Source organism: Strix aluco, chromosome 25, assembly GCF_031877795.1.
Source record: "Strix aluco isolate bStrAlu1 chromosome 25, bStrAlu1.hap1, whole genome shotgun sequence".
Lineage (NCBI taxonomy): Eukaryota > Metazoa > Chordata > Aves > Strigiformes > Strigidae > Strix > Strix aluco.
Genome location: NC_133955.1, coordinates 8,516,450 through 8,532,718, shown reverse-complemented (window position 1 = coordinate 8,532,718; position 16,269 = coordinate 8,516,450). Strand labels below are relative to the sequence as shown.

Genomic DNA, 16,269 nt, shown 5'->3' with positions numbered 1-16,269 from the left:
TCATGCAGCTTTGCTTGCTCATTCCTGCTGCAGGTTTTTTGCTATTTTAATATCTGGCATCATCTTTTTGGGCAGCAACAAGGCAAAACACAGACCAGGATTCACACACACAGTTTTTACTTTACGTATAGAGAGGGAGCAAAAAACCATTCTGTAAACAACCATGAAGCCAAAGTCTTAGCTAAAGCAGAACTACTGAAATCTGCAGCACTGTCCTCAAAGTAGATTTCTACCTAGAACATTGCTTCTTCCCCTTTTCAGGCACTGCTCTGCGCAGATCTTTCACAAATCTGAAAACTATTTCACGGAGTGCAGTGTTCAGAGTCAGTGGATGGAGTCATCCGACCTCCTGGGCCGCAGAAGCTGCGCTCTCCAAAAGCGCCACAGGAAATGGAATTTTAGAGAGATAATACTTGACCTGGTGCAATTCTCCCATCTTGTGCGGCAGGTCCGTCTTTTAAGACATTCTTCACCTGGAGAAACTCATCAGGTCTGTCCCCTCCAATGATTGTAAAGCCAAATCCCATTGTACTTTTTTTCAGCGACGTCCGTATAAGCGCTCCTGTAAGCTGGGATGGATCTCTAGTGAAGACAGACTTCTCGGGTGCTTTTGAATTATGGAATAGAGAGACATGAAGGTGGAAACCAGGGTTAGTTTTGGTAAGTTTTTTGCTTGCTTGTTTGGTTTATAAGATGTCAAAGGTTAATGATTTGTTTTGTTGACCCTGGTTAACCCCTGCAGCACTGTTATGGACTAAAGCAAAAAGATACTGTTACGCTCATTTCACAGCCGAGTTAAGTGCGTGGAAAAGAGTTTTTTCAAGACCACAGTACAGATTACAACAGGGCTGGAACTAAAGCTCCCACCTATAATTCCCAGATTTAAACTATAACCCTTGAATACCAAGCTTAAAGCAGATCAAAAGCATAAAAATTCAAGGTGCGGTTTTACCTGCATCTTCCAGCTGGCTCTTCTAACCCTCCATATATTCAAAAGCTGCTTCTGACAAGCAGCTTCAGAACCAGCACCATGATTCTGAAGCAGTCTTAGAGTCTCAGTTCAATTTTAACATTAAAAAAGTCATTCAAAAGACCCTACAGATTTGGGAGGGCAGCACTGCAACAGCCAGCAGAAAGACAAGGCTAATGCCTCCGTGAATTCCAAAATTGGTTACTTATGATGCACACCTGCAGATAAAGATATTAGTGACAAAGAACACAATATTCAGTGATACCTGGCTTTGAAGGGCCAACATCAGTCTGTCCCAGCTGTTTTTTTCTTTTGGCTTCCAATACTGGGTTTTCAAACTGAGTTTTCTGGTTAATATGACTGTAGACACACAAAAGGGAGACAGGATTTCAGCAGAAAGCATTCTGCCTGTTTCACAGAAAAGACAACCACAAGAGATACACCTACAAATACTATTTGTTTTATTATCTGAGATTAACACTCTGGAGGAATGAACGATAAACTACCGTAATCAACATTGAAAGCATTTTTGTTCTTTCAACAACTTGATTTACTTTAAGAGCCAATACTACTTCGCTTCCTGTACTTGCTAGGCAGAGCATACCTTCATCCCACTCTGCTCATTTTCAAAAGGTTGTAACAGTTTAGAACTGAGAAAACCTGCTTTTTCTCTTGACTCTATGTCTTGCTTCCATCCACCTATAATGTTTACGAACTCAGACATCACCTTTTTACCCGTAGATGCTGGAGTACTACAGCAGAGTGGAAAAGAGCAGTAAGTCTGAGCAGAATTTAAATACCCGTTGGCTTTGCAAAGTCAAAAAATGTCAGCTTGTTCTCTGCGGCTAACATTTTCAACTCTACTAATTTTCTTCTCCGTGGTTTGAGAGATTTCATGTACTCTGACCTGAAGGAGATTCAGAAGAGCTCCTGCAGCAATTCAGTAGTTATTGACTCGGCTCTTTGGAGACAGCAGTGAGATAGAAGTTATTTTTGCTCTTTTACAGTTATCAGGTGCCACTCTTAAATCAAGTGACCCCATTTTTGTTAAAGCTAAGAAAAATGACATCAGCTCATTCCCATTAATAAATTACTTTGGTTGCTACTTGCTTTCCCTCCCCGAAGGAAATCCAGGCCAGCAGGTCAGAAGCTCACCCGTGGGCCTGCCCACACGCCAGCGCCCCAGCAGCCTGCGCCGTGTGGCCGCTGCCCCTCGAACTCTTCTGCTGGCTACGGTTAACACTTACGCTGCCCCACAGCCTATCCAGGCTGCACATCAAGCACTTCATTATTTTCTGCTCAATTTATAACTATGTCAAATTAATAATTAGCACTTACTCAACATAATATGTTCCGTATTGAGGGTCTTCTATTTTTTCCCATCCATAAGGAAGTTCTGCAGTCAGAAAGAACAAGATTCTCCATTACAGTGGAAAACTATCTGCAAATATCAGAGTTCTTATGAAGCAACGAGAGGACAGATTACAGACTCATGAAAAATATGAGGAAAATACTTCTTCCCTTCCTTTGTTTGAGGCTGGTCCTTCTGACAAAAGGATATCAGCCTGTTCCAGGGAATCTGAAGCCCTGTAACTCTCACTTTCTTCCACTACATGAGGAGACTTGTATTCAACAAAAACATGCCACTTGAAACATGTAATAAACTTAGAGACAAGATACAAACTAACCTATTTAGAGAGGAACAACCTATAAAGGGGAAAAAAAATACATTATTTAAAATTAATCTAATTATAAATTATGAATGTGGTTTGATAGTTGTTGAGTTTTTCAACTACACAGTATGAATACAGTCACACTGCTTCTGCCCCCAAAACACAAGAGCTCTAAATGCCTCGCAGTACCACGTCCCAAGCTTGTAAGACACACCTCTGCATTCCTCTCGCCCCTTCCATTCAAGGCCACCTGGCAGAAGCAACGCCACCTTTACTTGCTCTCTCGATAACATCAGGATATTTGAACGATGTTACATTCTGTCAACGTTTCAGTTTTCAGCGGACCCAAGAAACCTTCAGCCGGAACTGTAACAGCCCGTGTGATATGTAGGAGCCCCCCCAGCGCCGCGGGCTGTTTCGCCCTGATGTTTACACCATGGGGAGAGCCCCACAATGAGCCAGCACGTGCTCAGCTCCCGCACAGGCCGCCCGGTCTGCCACGACGAGGAAACGCAGCTCTGAGCCGCCGCAGCCCGACCGCTCCCACAGCCACGCCACGAGCTGACAGCAGCACGGGCTTGGGCTGCCTTGGACATCCCTGCGTTAAGGGGTCTGACAGAAAAAATTACCTGTCCCGTCTGATACGGCACTGAAAGTTACATGTGAAAAGCTCCTTTTTATGGCAAATCCAGAACCTGGTAAGGTGGCACCCAGCAGCAGATCATTACTGCCTGGAGGTGCTAAAGTTAACACAGACGTCCAATTATTCTGCTTTTCTGTTCTAGTTACCTTGACCATGGAAACTTAAATATTAGAATAACGAATACAGTCAGGTAGCTAGACATTTTAAGGATAAAACTGGAATGTAACCTTGTTTGAGGCTGCCCTGTGTTTGATGGTAACAGGAATTTTCCCAGTACATGACAGCATGTTACCAATTATTAATACCAGCATCACTCCACAGGGTTCGAGAAAAGACCCAGTGGGTCTATTCGTTTAAACGTTGTTCATTTGGATATCCTGCATCTCTCTGTTTAAGTGTGCTTTTTATCCTGTGGTGAGCTGCACATATGTTTAATAAGCAGCAGTACGCGTGCACTGCTCCAGCTGGCTTCATTATGAATACACGGTTGTTAGGCTGGGCAATTTAGGAAGACAACAGGCTATTCTGAGTCTGCCTCAGCTTTTGTAGCAGCAGGCATTTGCCGAGACAGAGCTCTCTGGTGCTCTTTTCTAGCCGACTATACTGCGGGACCATGTAGGAAATGGTTGCAGGAATCATCTGTAGGCCAGTCACGAACCTGACCTGTAAGTCTTGAAGCAACAGTGTGAAGAGTTGAAGGGAGTCAGATTGTTCCCTCTACTTATGCATTTAAGTATTATATCATGTCACACGCAGCAGATATCATTAGTAATAGGCATTACGTTGTATCTTCTTCATCATTCCTACATTCTAACGCTGATGGACCTTCTCCTCCTGCCGTATTCCACCTGTGTAACAGTTTCCACTGAGATTGTCACTAATACATGCAGCTTTCTGCTTAGCAATGATAGTTACTGGAACAAAATATCTCGTTCTCTTCTCAGGAATGCAGATAAACCCATGATTCAGTCAGATTCTGCTACTCAAGGGAAAATACACCACGGACTTTCCCAGTCTTACGTAAACGCCTGTTGCCACCAAACCAGGGACGCCCAGTGCGACCCTGCCTGCCCCAGAGTCACCTGTAGCTTCCACCACAGCAGTAATGGACCGTATCCAGCCGTGACAAACTCAGGCATTTACCCGTCACAGGTGACCAATGAATTCTGAACATCTCACCTCCATCTTCGCAGTCTTCAGGAGCTTTGGCTTTCTTACAGAGCCGTGGATCAAGCCACGTGGTTGTCTTGGTGTTATGGCTGTGGAGCAGAACACATGCCATTAAAAGAAGAGAACTCCCTCAGACTGAAGAAACTTTAACTTTTAAATATTTACTACCATAGGCAAACTGTAGTCTTTAAAGAATATAACCTTTATTTGTGCCTCAGTCACATCATAAAATGCTAAAAGAAAAGGCAACAATGACGCTCAGAGGTAGCAGCACACTGGAGACTCTCCAGGACAGCTGTGAAATGTTAGAGGTACAAACACTCTCCCCTGCCCCCGAGAACTCATGTGGGAACAGCAGCTGTTTCTACCTGAAAGGGAAAAATATTTTTAGCCTCCTCTTATGCTCAACTCTCAGCAAGGTTTCTGTCTCATTTTTGCCTTAGAATTCCTAAACGAGGCTGTTTCACATGTGCACATATGAGCTACTTCCCCATCCTGGGCTTTAATCCGTGCTATTTGTATTTTAAAGCATGCGTTCCCAGCCAAGGAACACGAGCAGCCAAGAAAGAACAAACAAGCTTTCACATTTCAGAGCCATTTGACACAGTGAAGGTTTATACGATGTTATACCTCACCTAGCAATACCCACCCAGATTTGTATTTTCTGAGATACAAAACACACGTTACAGGAACTGACTTTGCACATGGAGCCATAAGGCTTTCCTGCACGATAGCAACCGTTCCAAGTACGCAACACAGGTGACTGTCAGTAAGGAACGTAACAGTAGGAATATATTAAATGTCACAGAGAAACAGAAGCAGTAAGGGCAGAAGAAGAGAGGTGTAAGAGCAGCAGGCAGCTTCCCAGAGCACAGCCCCTCGGCACCTCCCCTCCGAAGGGCACCGCGACCCCCCCGCGGTGTCGTCCACTCACTCGATGAAGTAGATCATGCCAGTGTCAGTGTAGGCCATCTCCCAGTTCTTGGGCAGTGGTTCCAGGGTTTCATCCCTCGACAAGTAATTTCTGAAGTCCATGGAGCTGCTTGTCTGGTTGTAGCTGGGAACAGGTTTCATCCAGTCAGGAGAATCTGAATGTTTTTCTTTGTTTTCTGCAGTTGTTCAGGGAAAGTGTTACTATTTGTCAGATGTTTATGTTGTTTCTCACAAAGAACCACCCTCTCAATCTGGCTACGAGTGGATGTCAAGCACGCCCCTGTATGTGATGTGCATTTTTCCACTTTTTTTTTTTTCAGCTGTGAACTTTGAAAAGCTGACATGAAATCACTGAACTCTGCTCTTCCCCTGACAAACAGAATTAACCTTGTATTATGTGTCTGAGCCTACTCTGAAAAATCAACGCTAGCAGAAATCCAAATTGACTACACTGCTGCAGTTCCTACATAGAGAACAGTGTTTGTAAAGCCATCCAAAAAAACCCCCAAATCCTGCTAATATTCCTTGAAGCAACAGAATGAAACACAGAGAAGACCCAACAGCCAATAAAACAACCAACCCCCTCCCACAAGCCACAACAAGAAAAATCTCCCAAAAATCCCTGCAGAGAACTTCGAATGCAAGCCCCCACCCTCCAGCCCCGAGGTTGTGCTCGGTGTCCTCTGTCACACGACGATGGCCACGACCCTCCCCAATCACCCACCCAGCCACCGGGCCACCCTGTGCCGGGGTGTCGCCAGCCCCGGAGCTGCCAAGGTTAGGCCAGCTCTGGTCAATATGAGCCTGTCCTAAACGCTCACACGGAGGATCATTTGCAAATGCAATGTGACAGTTTCTCTTCGCCATCAGTTCTTCCTCCTCGAGATGAGTGACCACGACAGCGAAAGGAAAAGGGCGTCCTGCCAGTCTCTGAACGGCCCCACTGGACACTGGTCCAGTCTCAACGTGCTCTGCTTTATTCCTCTCCACAAACTCCCCTCCAGGCAGCTTCAGGCTGCGTGATAGTTCCCTTAACCAAAATCACCTGAAAATTTTACAGTATGAGCTAGTGTTGCCCCTTAAACCGATTGCTTCACTAAAATCTCTCGCATACAAATTCAGCGATCTCCTCAAAATGAAACCACCACCTTTACAGGGTATGAATTCTACTCCGCAAAGGATCCCGTTATTTGCAGACTGGATACATTTTTCCTTCCTCCTCATGTAACTGGCCGATACCCAGCACTACATGTCCTCTATGAGCAGTGCATTTTATGATGCAATTGCACATCTGGCTGGGAGAACAGCTGTTTCCTTTTAAAAGATAATTTAAAAATGGAGTAAAAACACCAGTCTGAATAGAAAACTGCCTTCAAACTCCACCAACACTAAGGAAGCAGTTCAAGCAAGCATGGATGTCATTTGTATACTTCTTATGCATTCATACAGCACTGCAGGGAATTTCTCCCCTTGTCAACCAACCTATCCCTCCGCTGCCATTAACTGCTTCCTTTTCCTCCTCTTCCTCCTCTTCAGGGAGAGAACTGTCCATCCTTTGCATTTTGCTGACCGACGTGGTTCTTTTCCTCTGCGATTCGGTATCAAAATCATTGTCAAAAAGAACTTGATCCACTGGATCAGGCTGAAAGGGGCTGGGCTCCGCTGGAGGCTTCGGAGTGCCGTAAAAATTACCTGGCAACGAGACAGAACCCAGGGTCACTACAGCTCTGGGACTGGCTGGAAGCACTGGAGGTGGCCCTCAATGTTTTATTGCCCATGACAGATGGTTTTGGTGAGAGACCTGCACCGTAACTTAACTTGGTAAAGAAGACATCAGCACTATCAAAACCCAATCAAGAGTCAAAGCCAGTTTATTCCTACACCGTCTTTTTGCCAACGATGCTATTGTGTATCAGAAGACATCAGGTTTAATTCAAAATTTCTATACTGCCTCGTCTCCAAAGGAAAAGACGGATTTGTTACTTTGCCTGGAATTCACTAATGCTCCACGAAGAGACTTGGGGAACACTCTGAGAGAAGCAAAACAGTGAGAATCAATTGTTCTTACTCCATATACCGATGAACCGATTGACAGAGTAATATGCAGCAACAGAAACACGCTGAAGTCAAAAAGCAAATTAATGTTGTGCAGAAACTTAAAGTATCTATTTACATAAAAACAGTTACAAATAATTCATTTTAAAACCACAGCCCTACAATCTTCTACTGACAACACACTTGCTAAACAAAGCTGTTAATGCAGCTTCATCTAGAAGTTATTTGTACTTGAGAAAAATGAACAGATTTTTACTTCAATATTTTAATCTAAAACACAAAGACTAGGAATCATCTGTTGTTTTCTGGAAAAGGATTTCGGCAATTGACCTCTCTCCTGACTGCTCATATGATTTTTATTAGGGAATTGAGCACGCAGCAAGAGAGCTTCCCAGAATTCCTGCTGGGGTAATGTTTGGTGGCTGGACATGGTTTTAACCATGTAAAAAAAATAAGAAACTCTTCTGAAAATATCAGAGCGAAGCTCAAAGCGGTGACAGCCAGATAAAGGGGAGCTGGGGGGGGGGGCGGGGGGAAAGCTAGTTTAGTCGAGATCTGCTTAGGAGATTTCCACAGACAGCATGAGACATGTAAAACAAGGAGGTACAGAGCCTTGCACAGAATTTTCTACTTTGGACTTTTTTTTTGGGGGGGGGGGGGGGTTAGGGGGTGAATCAAATCCATTCAATTGCCAGTAAAACCCCCACCTACCAAAGTCCTCCTCTAGATGCACGCTTAAAGTCGCTTGAATCAAATATATGTTAAACGTACCTAAAAATCAGGGAGGTTGATAATCTGGTCAATTTTGTTGAGCATCAATGAAAGCTGCACATGCTCAGCACTTCTGAAAATTTGGCTGTAATTTAGTTGACTTCAAGTACAACTACGTATTTGAAAAAAAATCTAGCCAGATCATGTTTCAGGCTTTATAAACTTCGATACAAAAAGCAACACGAGATGTTTGCAGCTTGTTCTGTTCAGGGTGCCGAGAGGGAAGATGTGCAACAGGAAAAAGCAGCAGAAACCAGAGACATCCCGGGGCTGAGCCCGCCCAAGGGGTCTCCCCTCCCTCTCACTTGAAACAAAGGTGGGGTTCAGCCCGTCCCCCCACCCTGGAGCACAGGGATGTAAAGTTATCTCTGACTGCACCGAACCCTGCAAAGCAAAGCCAAGCCAAGCCCATCACAGGGTGGCAGCTCTGACTCCTCTGGGCAGCCAGTTCCTGACAGTTCACTCCTTCATTACCAGGTTTTTCCCCATCTCATTTAACAAAACCAACTCTGCCTCAGATTTGGACAATCCGGTCTAGTGCTGTTCAATTTTTCGTTGCAAAACACTTTCTTTTCCCTGCTGTATCCGAACTTCCCTTGCCTTCTGTACTTTTGACATGCGCCTCCGAGAAGAGCGTGGCTCTGTTCTCAAAGGTTTAAACAAAATTGACTGAATTCTGTTAAAACAAAATTGTACCCAGCATGGACAAACATTTTCAGAATGCTTCCTCAAAAATGCAATAGGAAAAATAATCTGATTGCATTAAGACTGGTTGAAAGGCCAACCTGTGATTTACTGAGAGCTTCAAAACAAGGCCACAGCTCTTCACAGGCAGTCAAGAAGAGACTTAATATTGCCGCTGTACTCCCGCGATGACCATCACGGGGCAGGACCGTGGCACCTCCCGGGTACACGGAGCTACACTCAGACCAAGAGACGGGACCCCAGTACTGGGTCCTTCTTCCCATTCCATTAAACATCACCAACGTACCATCGTATGTTCCACTTTCTAGCAAGGCTCCACTTTCTTCCAGTGCTTTAAACTGCTCAACAGGAATGAAATTATAGTCTACTCCAGGGACCTCCCCATCTCTGGGAGCCCTTGTAGTGCCTGAAAAGACAGAGAGAACATTCTTGTAAGATACTTAAGTGCTGCCTGTTTACCAAATGCTGCCTGCTGTACAATTCAGTATAAACAATATACTTTTGAATCTTTATACAATGATGATGTCACTCCAGTAAGATAAGAGTTAGAACACTGGTGAGCAAGTGAACAATAATGTATAAAAACTAGACCAGTAAGTTATGTAGGCATGACAGTTCTGGTATTGAGGAAGGAGAAAAAAGCTGGGTGAGGTGGTCATTAGAGACAATTCTTTCTCATGCTCAGTGAGCCAAAAACTTCTCCTGTGGAAGCTGAGGATGCCTGGGCCAGGCAATCGCAGGCCGGGGCTCTGGGAGCCGGTACCAGCTGTGGTGTTTACACGGCTCCACTGCTTCCACCGGTCCCAACGCATGAATGTGCAACGGGGTCAACGTGACGAAGCATATTTGATTTTTGGGCCACCAAATTAATAACTGGGCACAGAAACTATTTTTTAATGCTGCAATTCAGAGTGTAATTCAGCTATTCCCCAAGCCCTGGCTGTAGGTAAGCTTTTTCAAAGTAATCAGTAATTGCTGTGTTCACGTAGACGTTCTCAAAGTGTTATGTCTATAAACACAGGCCCCCCCCCAGTTACAATGGCTTAATTAAAGCTCCCCTGGAAAGGACTCCACTGACTCATTACTGCCCATAACCTAATAGCATTTTAAAGGCATATGTCAATTTTTTCAGGCAGCAGCATCAACAAGAGCTGTTAGTAAATAAACTGCATTTCACTATTATCTTTTAAGAAAGTCACAAACTCTTGGGCATGCTCCGTATGATAATGACACTAAATTGAATTCCTGTAGTTAAAAAATGTTAGTTGAAAATTTTTTAGTGCAATGAATTTTTAAATACAGTTGGTGATGAGCCTTTTTAATCAGTGAACCTTTGTGGCAAGGTAATGGATGATGTCGTGATAATTAAGAAAGGGCAGAGAAGGGCGAGAAGCAGTGACAGGGTATTTGGCAGCTGTCAGGGCGCCCTGGCCCCTGCACGGTGCTTTCTACAGACGTCCGCTGGCGGGAGCAGTACCTGTAGGCACCTGGCTAAAGGCAAGCCAGGACCTGTGCTGGCTGGCCCAGGAGGTGCCAGCAGATGCTCAGATGAGACAGGTCCATCCAGATTCTCTCACGAATGCATTCTGGCTGTGACACTACAGTTTGTCCACACACCGTTCCCTCCTCCTCCTCTTGGGCCAGGGGTTCACCCCTTTCTCTTGCCACCACCTCCTCGCACCTCCTTTCCCACAACCTCCTGTCGCTGCAACCCTTCCTGGTACAACCCTCCCACAACACTGCTCTGCCTACTGCATGTCACCCCCTCCGGGTCGCAGTTTCCTCTTTGCGCAAAAACCAATACATCGACAAAAATCAGGATGTGTTTGCGCTGCCTGATCACGCTGAGGAAGATTTGTTTCCCATGGTGGCTGTGGTTATTCTAACGGCAACTGTCAAACTTCCAAAGAGTAAAACACAGATATTACTGAAACACGCTGAGCTTTGAATTCTGAAGTTTTTGCTGTTTTGTCAGTCCACATTGGCTGTACCTTTCCATTGCAACTTAAGATATGAAACTATTCTAGCAAAGCCATTTACGGACGTTCCTGCTACAAGGTAAAACTATAAACCAGATTAAGAGAGAAGGCAGTTAAAGCTCTCGAATTTTGTGACGGTTAGCAGGAACGGATCAAATGAGGCTGGTCTTTACATACTTACAAGGGATGGTTCTCAAGTAGAGATTGTCTCTGATCACTTGCTGGAGTTTATGGTCTATCGAGCCCTTCTGGAACTGAAGGCTCAAGTAGTGGCGCAAGTCTTTGTTGATGACTTTTCCTTAAAAAAAAACCAAACAAGAATAACTTTAAAAATTAAGCAGGATCTCACAACATGAACTGCATTTCACTGCTATAAATGCTTCAAAAAAAAGAAAGCAGCAGAAAGAGTGAGGTTGTTTGACATGCAGCAGTCTGAAGGGAAAAGTCACTCGATGCTACAAAGCCTGACTCCCTGCTGATGTGAACTGGCCCAGTGATTTTAACACAGCTGAGCAACAACCATCCGACCTCAGTATCTCCCAAGCAAGACCATGACAATATTCTGTAATTGTTTGGAAATCAATAAGAAGTCTTAAAATACAGAATCTATTACCAAAATTAAAAGCCTCTACAGACAGGAAACCGCTTCAAAATGTAGTGATAATACTTTCTATTCAATTTACACCTACTGGCTAGGCACCTGAACTCAGTATTTTGTCACATGGGGATCTGCATTCTTGATATTATAAAAAGAAAATATTTTCTTTTTAAAGACATGATAGAAGAGAGTTTTTTTACAATTATTCCTTCGCAATATTTCTGTCAGGTATCGTTAGTGAATCTGTCATATCGCTAGATAACTGCAGCCCCTTCAGCACACAAATAACTGGGCTCTTGTATTATTGTTTCATCCTTCTGACAGAAGGGTACAAACCAATCTTTTGTACCCTGTCATCTTCCCAGAAAGCACATTAAATAGGGTTCAGTGACCTTGATAAATTTAAGTTACGTACTACAGCAGAACACTCAGGGCTTTAGGGAAAAAGACTCAGTCTTTGTCTTCAAAACCCAGTGGAGGAGATGGCGTACGCTGGTGTATCACAGCAGCTGGCACAGACAACTGCTCCTTTGAAAGGACGTCAGCAACAGGTTACGAGACGTGTAAACCTGCTGCAGGAGTGACTCTGACAGGAGCCTGCTGAGACCAGCTGCTGAGGAGACCACCTCAAAGGGCCCGAGAATGAAATGGGGCACAGACCCACATCAGTCTTAATACAGAGTTCACCTCACCTTAAACTGAGATTACTGTACTTACATAGGTGTCAAATTTGGAAAAAAAACAATTAACCAAACCCACCAAAACCCAAAAAACCCTCCACCACTAACCAAGTCTTCCCAACTACGTGTCGCTGCTGCAAAGTCAGTTGCACGTTTTGGTAAGTTTATACCTTCCCTCCCGTTTGGCCAAGTTAAGGGCAGACACACACCTAACGCTTGTCTCTCAATCACCACCTCGGCCACCACCACTCACCAACTGCAAACCCTGTTTCAATCTGCACCCTCTTCTCTCCAAGCAAAGCAATGGCATGCTGGAAAGTATTTAAAAGTGAAACCAAGACCACCTGTCAGCCCTCTCTTCAGAGGTCTGTGCCATCCACAAATTAACCAAACCTCACTCAAAACGACCCTAAGCCCCCAAGCAAACAAAGAGTGAGCTGCCCCGACCCCCCCAGGGACACAGGCAGCACACCAGGGCTTAACAAAGCCCTGAGCTCCAAAGGAAGCCCATTTCTCACCCTCCTTTAACCCTGTCATTTATTTAAAAATGACGTCCAGAAACACAAGCCGCGTTCTAGAGCGCTGGGAGGGCAGCGCAGGGCAGTCCTCGCGCTCCCCCGGAGTTACACAACCGGCACCGTAATTCCACTAACGTGGGTGGGGTGAGCAGCACCCCCATCCCCGACTCCTTCCCAAACACGGAACTGGCAGGAACGCCGCAGCTCCCCCGGGTCTGACGTGCTCTGTTGTTATGACAGCGAGCCCCCAGCTCAATTCCCTGTTTTGCCATCATGAGCTGTTCTTTATAAAACTTTGGATTTGCTTCCTGCAGCATAATGAGCAAAACATGTCATGGAAAATGAAAACAAATGGTGTAATCTCCAGCAAGAAAAATATTTTCCATTTGTTACTACAAATCGCTTTATTGTTTGTAGACAAGATGGTTTCTCACCATTAAAAAATGTTTTACCACTAAAACGGTCCATCCATCTCGCTGTCAGAGCCAGGCCTACAGCACCGCGCCGTAACCAGACGAGCCTATTTCCTTCGGCAGATCGATACACACGTATTTCACTCGGGCAACGAGTCTGGTTGTTAGCTGTGTTCAGGGTGTCGCGTGTCGGGAAAACTTGGCAAGAGGGGAAAAGCTGTACTGGATGTAGAATCACAGACACTTCATTTATTCACTGATCTTACCCTCTTCATGTTTTAAAATTTAAAAGGTCATAAACCCTTTTCAATAAATATCAACTCTGTCCAAAAAAAGAGTAAAAGCAAAGCTGCTATTAAGGCTATGCCAACACTGAGGGGTTAATCTTAACGCTAAAACCTTAAAGATTGGGCTATACTCTGAGACCAAGATGACTAAACTGAAGATTGAAAGGATTGCCTGGGGAAAATGGAAGAAAGTCAAACAAAACAGGCAGAGAGAAAATGACAGAAAGTCACATAGAGAATGGTGGGCATTAGCAAGCAGAAAAATAAAGTAATAGTAAGGCTGCTTTAGGCAATCTCCAGAGCTTGTCCTTACACAAAAGCCAGCTATTTCCCCCTCCAGGAGCTGAACACGCTCCTTTACATTGTTTCACGCAGGCTTTTAGGAGAACCTCATGTATCAGGCTCTCCGAAATGACCTAATAAATGTCAAGTTGGTGGTTGTCGTGCGGCTGAGCTGTCTCTGAAGGATGACACACGCAACACAGGGACCAGTCAAGAGGAATAACGTACTTTATACCGTTCAGGTTCTGCAAGATGAACAGGCACAAGCCTCTTGTTTTCAGTTTTAATTTAAATTAACCACAAAGGAACTGCCTAAATGAGGATATGCGTAAGGAGAGCTAAGTGACTGCAGAAGAAAAATGGCTTGAGCACCACTGCAGCAAAACACAGAGCTGTGAAGGACGGAGGCAAGTCTGAGCGACAGAGACACTGTGAAAAACGGGGGGAGCGGCTTTCACTTCTCGTCACACCACACACTGCATCGGCAAAGCTGCCTCGGCCGCCGTGCCTCCGCGGGATGAAGGCGGCTATTTATACCCCCAGCCTGTCACGGGAACGCCAAGGTACACACCTCGCAGCTGCAGACAGAGGAGTGGGGCCGTGGTGCTACTAGAACTCAACACAACAGTCCATTTCTAGATTAGCAATGTTGATAAAATAGCAGAGCCCAAAGCTTAAATACGCACATAAATTCTAAGAATTCAATCTGTGAAGATTTTATGCTGCTGCCCAATACTAAGTGACAGCAAAATAATGTCACAAGTGGGTCTGGCTAACGCTGCTAGTACACGGAGTATCTGTGACAGCCCCCACAGATCACTCTGAAGACCACGTGGAAATCCTCCGTTTCATTTTGATGCACATTTTATGCAGAGACAGAGGTGACAACTTCCTAGAGGACTCACACACTGTGCGGGGAGCTGCACCCTGAAGTTTCCATGCCAACACCTCCCAGAGACAGTGGCATCTATATGCTAACGAGGAGCTGCAGTGCCGATGGGCGAATCAATAAGTACATGGCCTTTTTCTTCCAAAATATTTGAAAAATTCTGTTAATTATAAAAGCAATTTTTCAAAGTAGCAGTTTATTAAAAGCACATGACCTTTCCTATTAAACTACATCATTAATTACTAGGGCTTACGCTTTCATTGTAGCCTTTAGCACAAAAAGGTATTTTAAGGGAACATGCGAAAAGGGAATTGCATTCCCTCCGTCTTGGAGTAAATTTTTAAAAAGCCTGTCTGCAGTGTGTTGCACTGCTGAATTAACAGGGAACAACCCCAAGAAGCTCACGGCAGGTGGGGTGGCAGCGGAGGCCTCTGCCCGAGGCAGGGTGAGCAGAGGGGCAGCCCCGGCCGGGGGCTCCCGGGGCTCCGAGCTCCCCCCGGCTGTGACCCGCCGCCCCGCTCCCCAGAGCCCCGCAGCCCACCCTCCCTGGCTGACCTCGGCACTACCGTCCTCAGGGGCTTTTCAAGCACTGAAGAACCAAGAAAGCGCAGGTTAGATACTGCTACACAATTTTCTCAACAGGAACAAAGTAGAGGAGAAACATAAACAGAATTTCAGAGCGTAAATTCAGACTTTCATCCATGTGAACAGAATTCCACACTGGCCAAAGTTACCCTTGGCCGCGTGACGTGTTACATAAGCGGTGACTGCAAGAGGAGCCCAGAATATGAAAATTCCATGTGAACCACACATCAAGGGCTAATAAAACAGCTAAATGGCTTTGCTCAAAAGCGGCTAACTAAAATAGGAATTATCAGGGTTGATCAAGTGCAAAACAGTTACTGCTTAATTACTACGAGGCTATCAATACATAAAGTAGGATTAAGCAATCTTTGATGTGACTAAGCAAAAGCCATTTAAAGAAACGTTCAGCTACACAAAGCAGACACATTGCATTAGGCAACCAAAGTTATAATTAGTGTGCAACACATTAACTTTATGATATTCCTCAGCAGCTACTTGCATATGATAATTTAACACGAGTTACAGATCACATGCATTCACTGAACACAATAAATTCCTTCTAAAAGCGCACAAGAGAATCAGCATATTCACAGAATATGGAAAAGGCAGAAAAGCCCAGCAGCAGCACTTGCGCTACAAGGCTGCCCACCCAGCAGATACACACCCACATTCCCAGTGCCAGAAACACATGGGAGGTTCGAATTATTTCAGTTAAATCAGAAAGAGAGCGCAACATTTGGAGAATGCCCGGCCCAGTCAGCAGGTCTCAGGTTGTGGGGCAGAAACACCGATGGGTGACTGCAGAAGTCTGCTTCTCCTCCAGGGAGGCGGAGGGGCGAGTGGCCTGGGGCCGCCCAGGAGGAAGGTGACACCGACAGCACTGCTCAGCCACCCGCGCCCCGGGCCAGCGAGGGCCCCGCGGACACGCTCCGCTCCTCACCTCCCCGACCCTCTTCCAGGTCATGGACGCGAGAACCCAAGTTTGGGCTCTGACCGTTCCAGAGAGGCGCTGCCTAGAGAAATTCTGGCCAGGAAAGTCGAGATGACGACCACGTCTGGGCCAGCGATCTGTCCCGGAACAGAGATCCCGGTCCCGTTATGGGCTGATCCCCGCTCCA

The 16,269-nt window shown here is 45.3% G+C and overlaps 1 protein-coding gene across 4 annotated transcripts in view; it reads right to left on the bottom strand.

Moving 5' to 3' along the window:
* MAGI3 (membrane associated guanylate kinase, WW and PDZ domain containing 3) overlaps positions 1-16,269 on the bottom strand; it is a 72,826-nt gene that overhangs the window by 24,851 nt on the left and 31,706 nt on the right. For 3 of the 4 annotated variants that reach the window (XM_074850066.1, XM_074850067.1, XM_074850069.1), the window contains exons 2-9: positions 11,081-11,197; positions 9,207-9,326; positions 6,872-7,081; positions 5,391-5,565; positions 4,466-4,545; positions 2,309-2,366; positions 1,236-1,330; positions 419-607 (exon numbers count right to left, since the gene is read on the bottom strand). In XM_074850066.1, coding sequence (XP_074706167.1) covers positions 419-607; positions 1,236-1,330; positions 2,309-2,366; positions 4,466-4,545; positions 5,391-5,565; positions 6,872-7,081; positions 9,207-9,326; positions 11,081-11,197 — 1,044 coding nt within the window. The remainder of the gene's footprint in view (positions 1-418; positions 608-1,235; positions 1,331-2,308; positions 2,367-4,465; positions 4,546-5,390; positions 5,566-6,871; positions 7,082-9,206; positions 9,327-11,080; positions 11,198-16,269) is intronic. The other variant, XM_074850068.1, reaches the window with a different exon arrangement.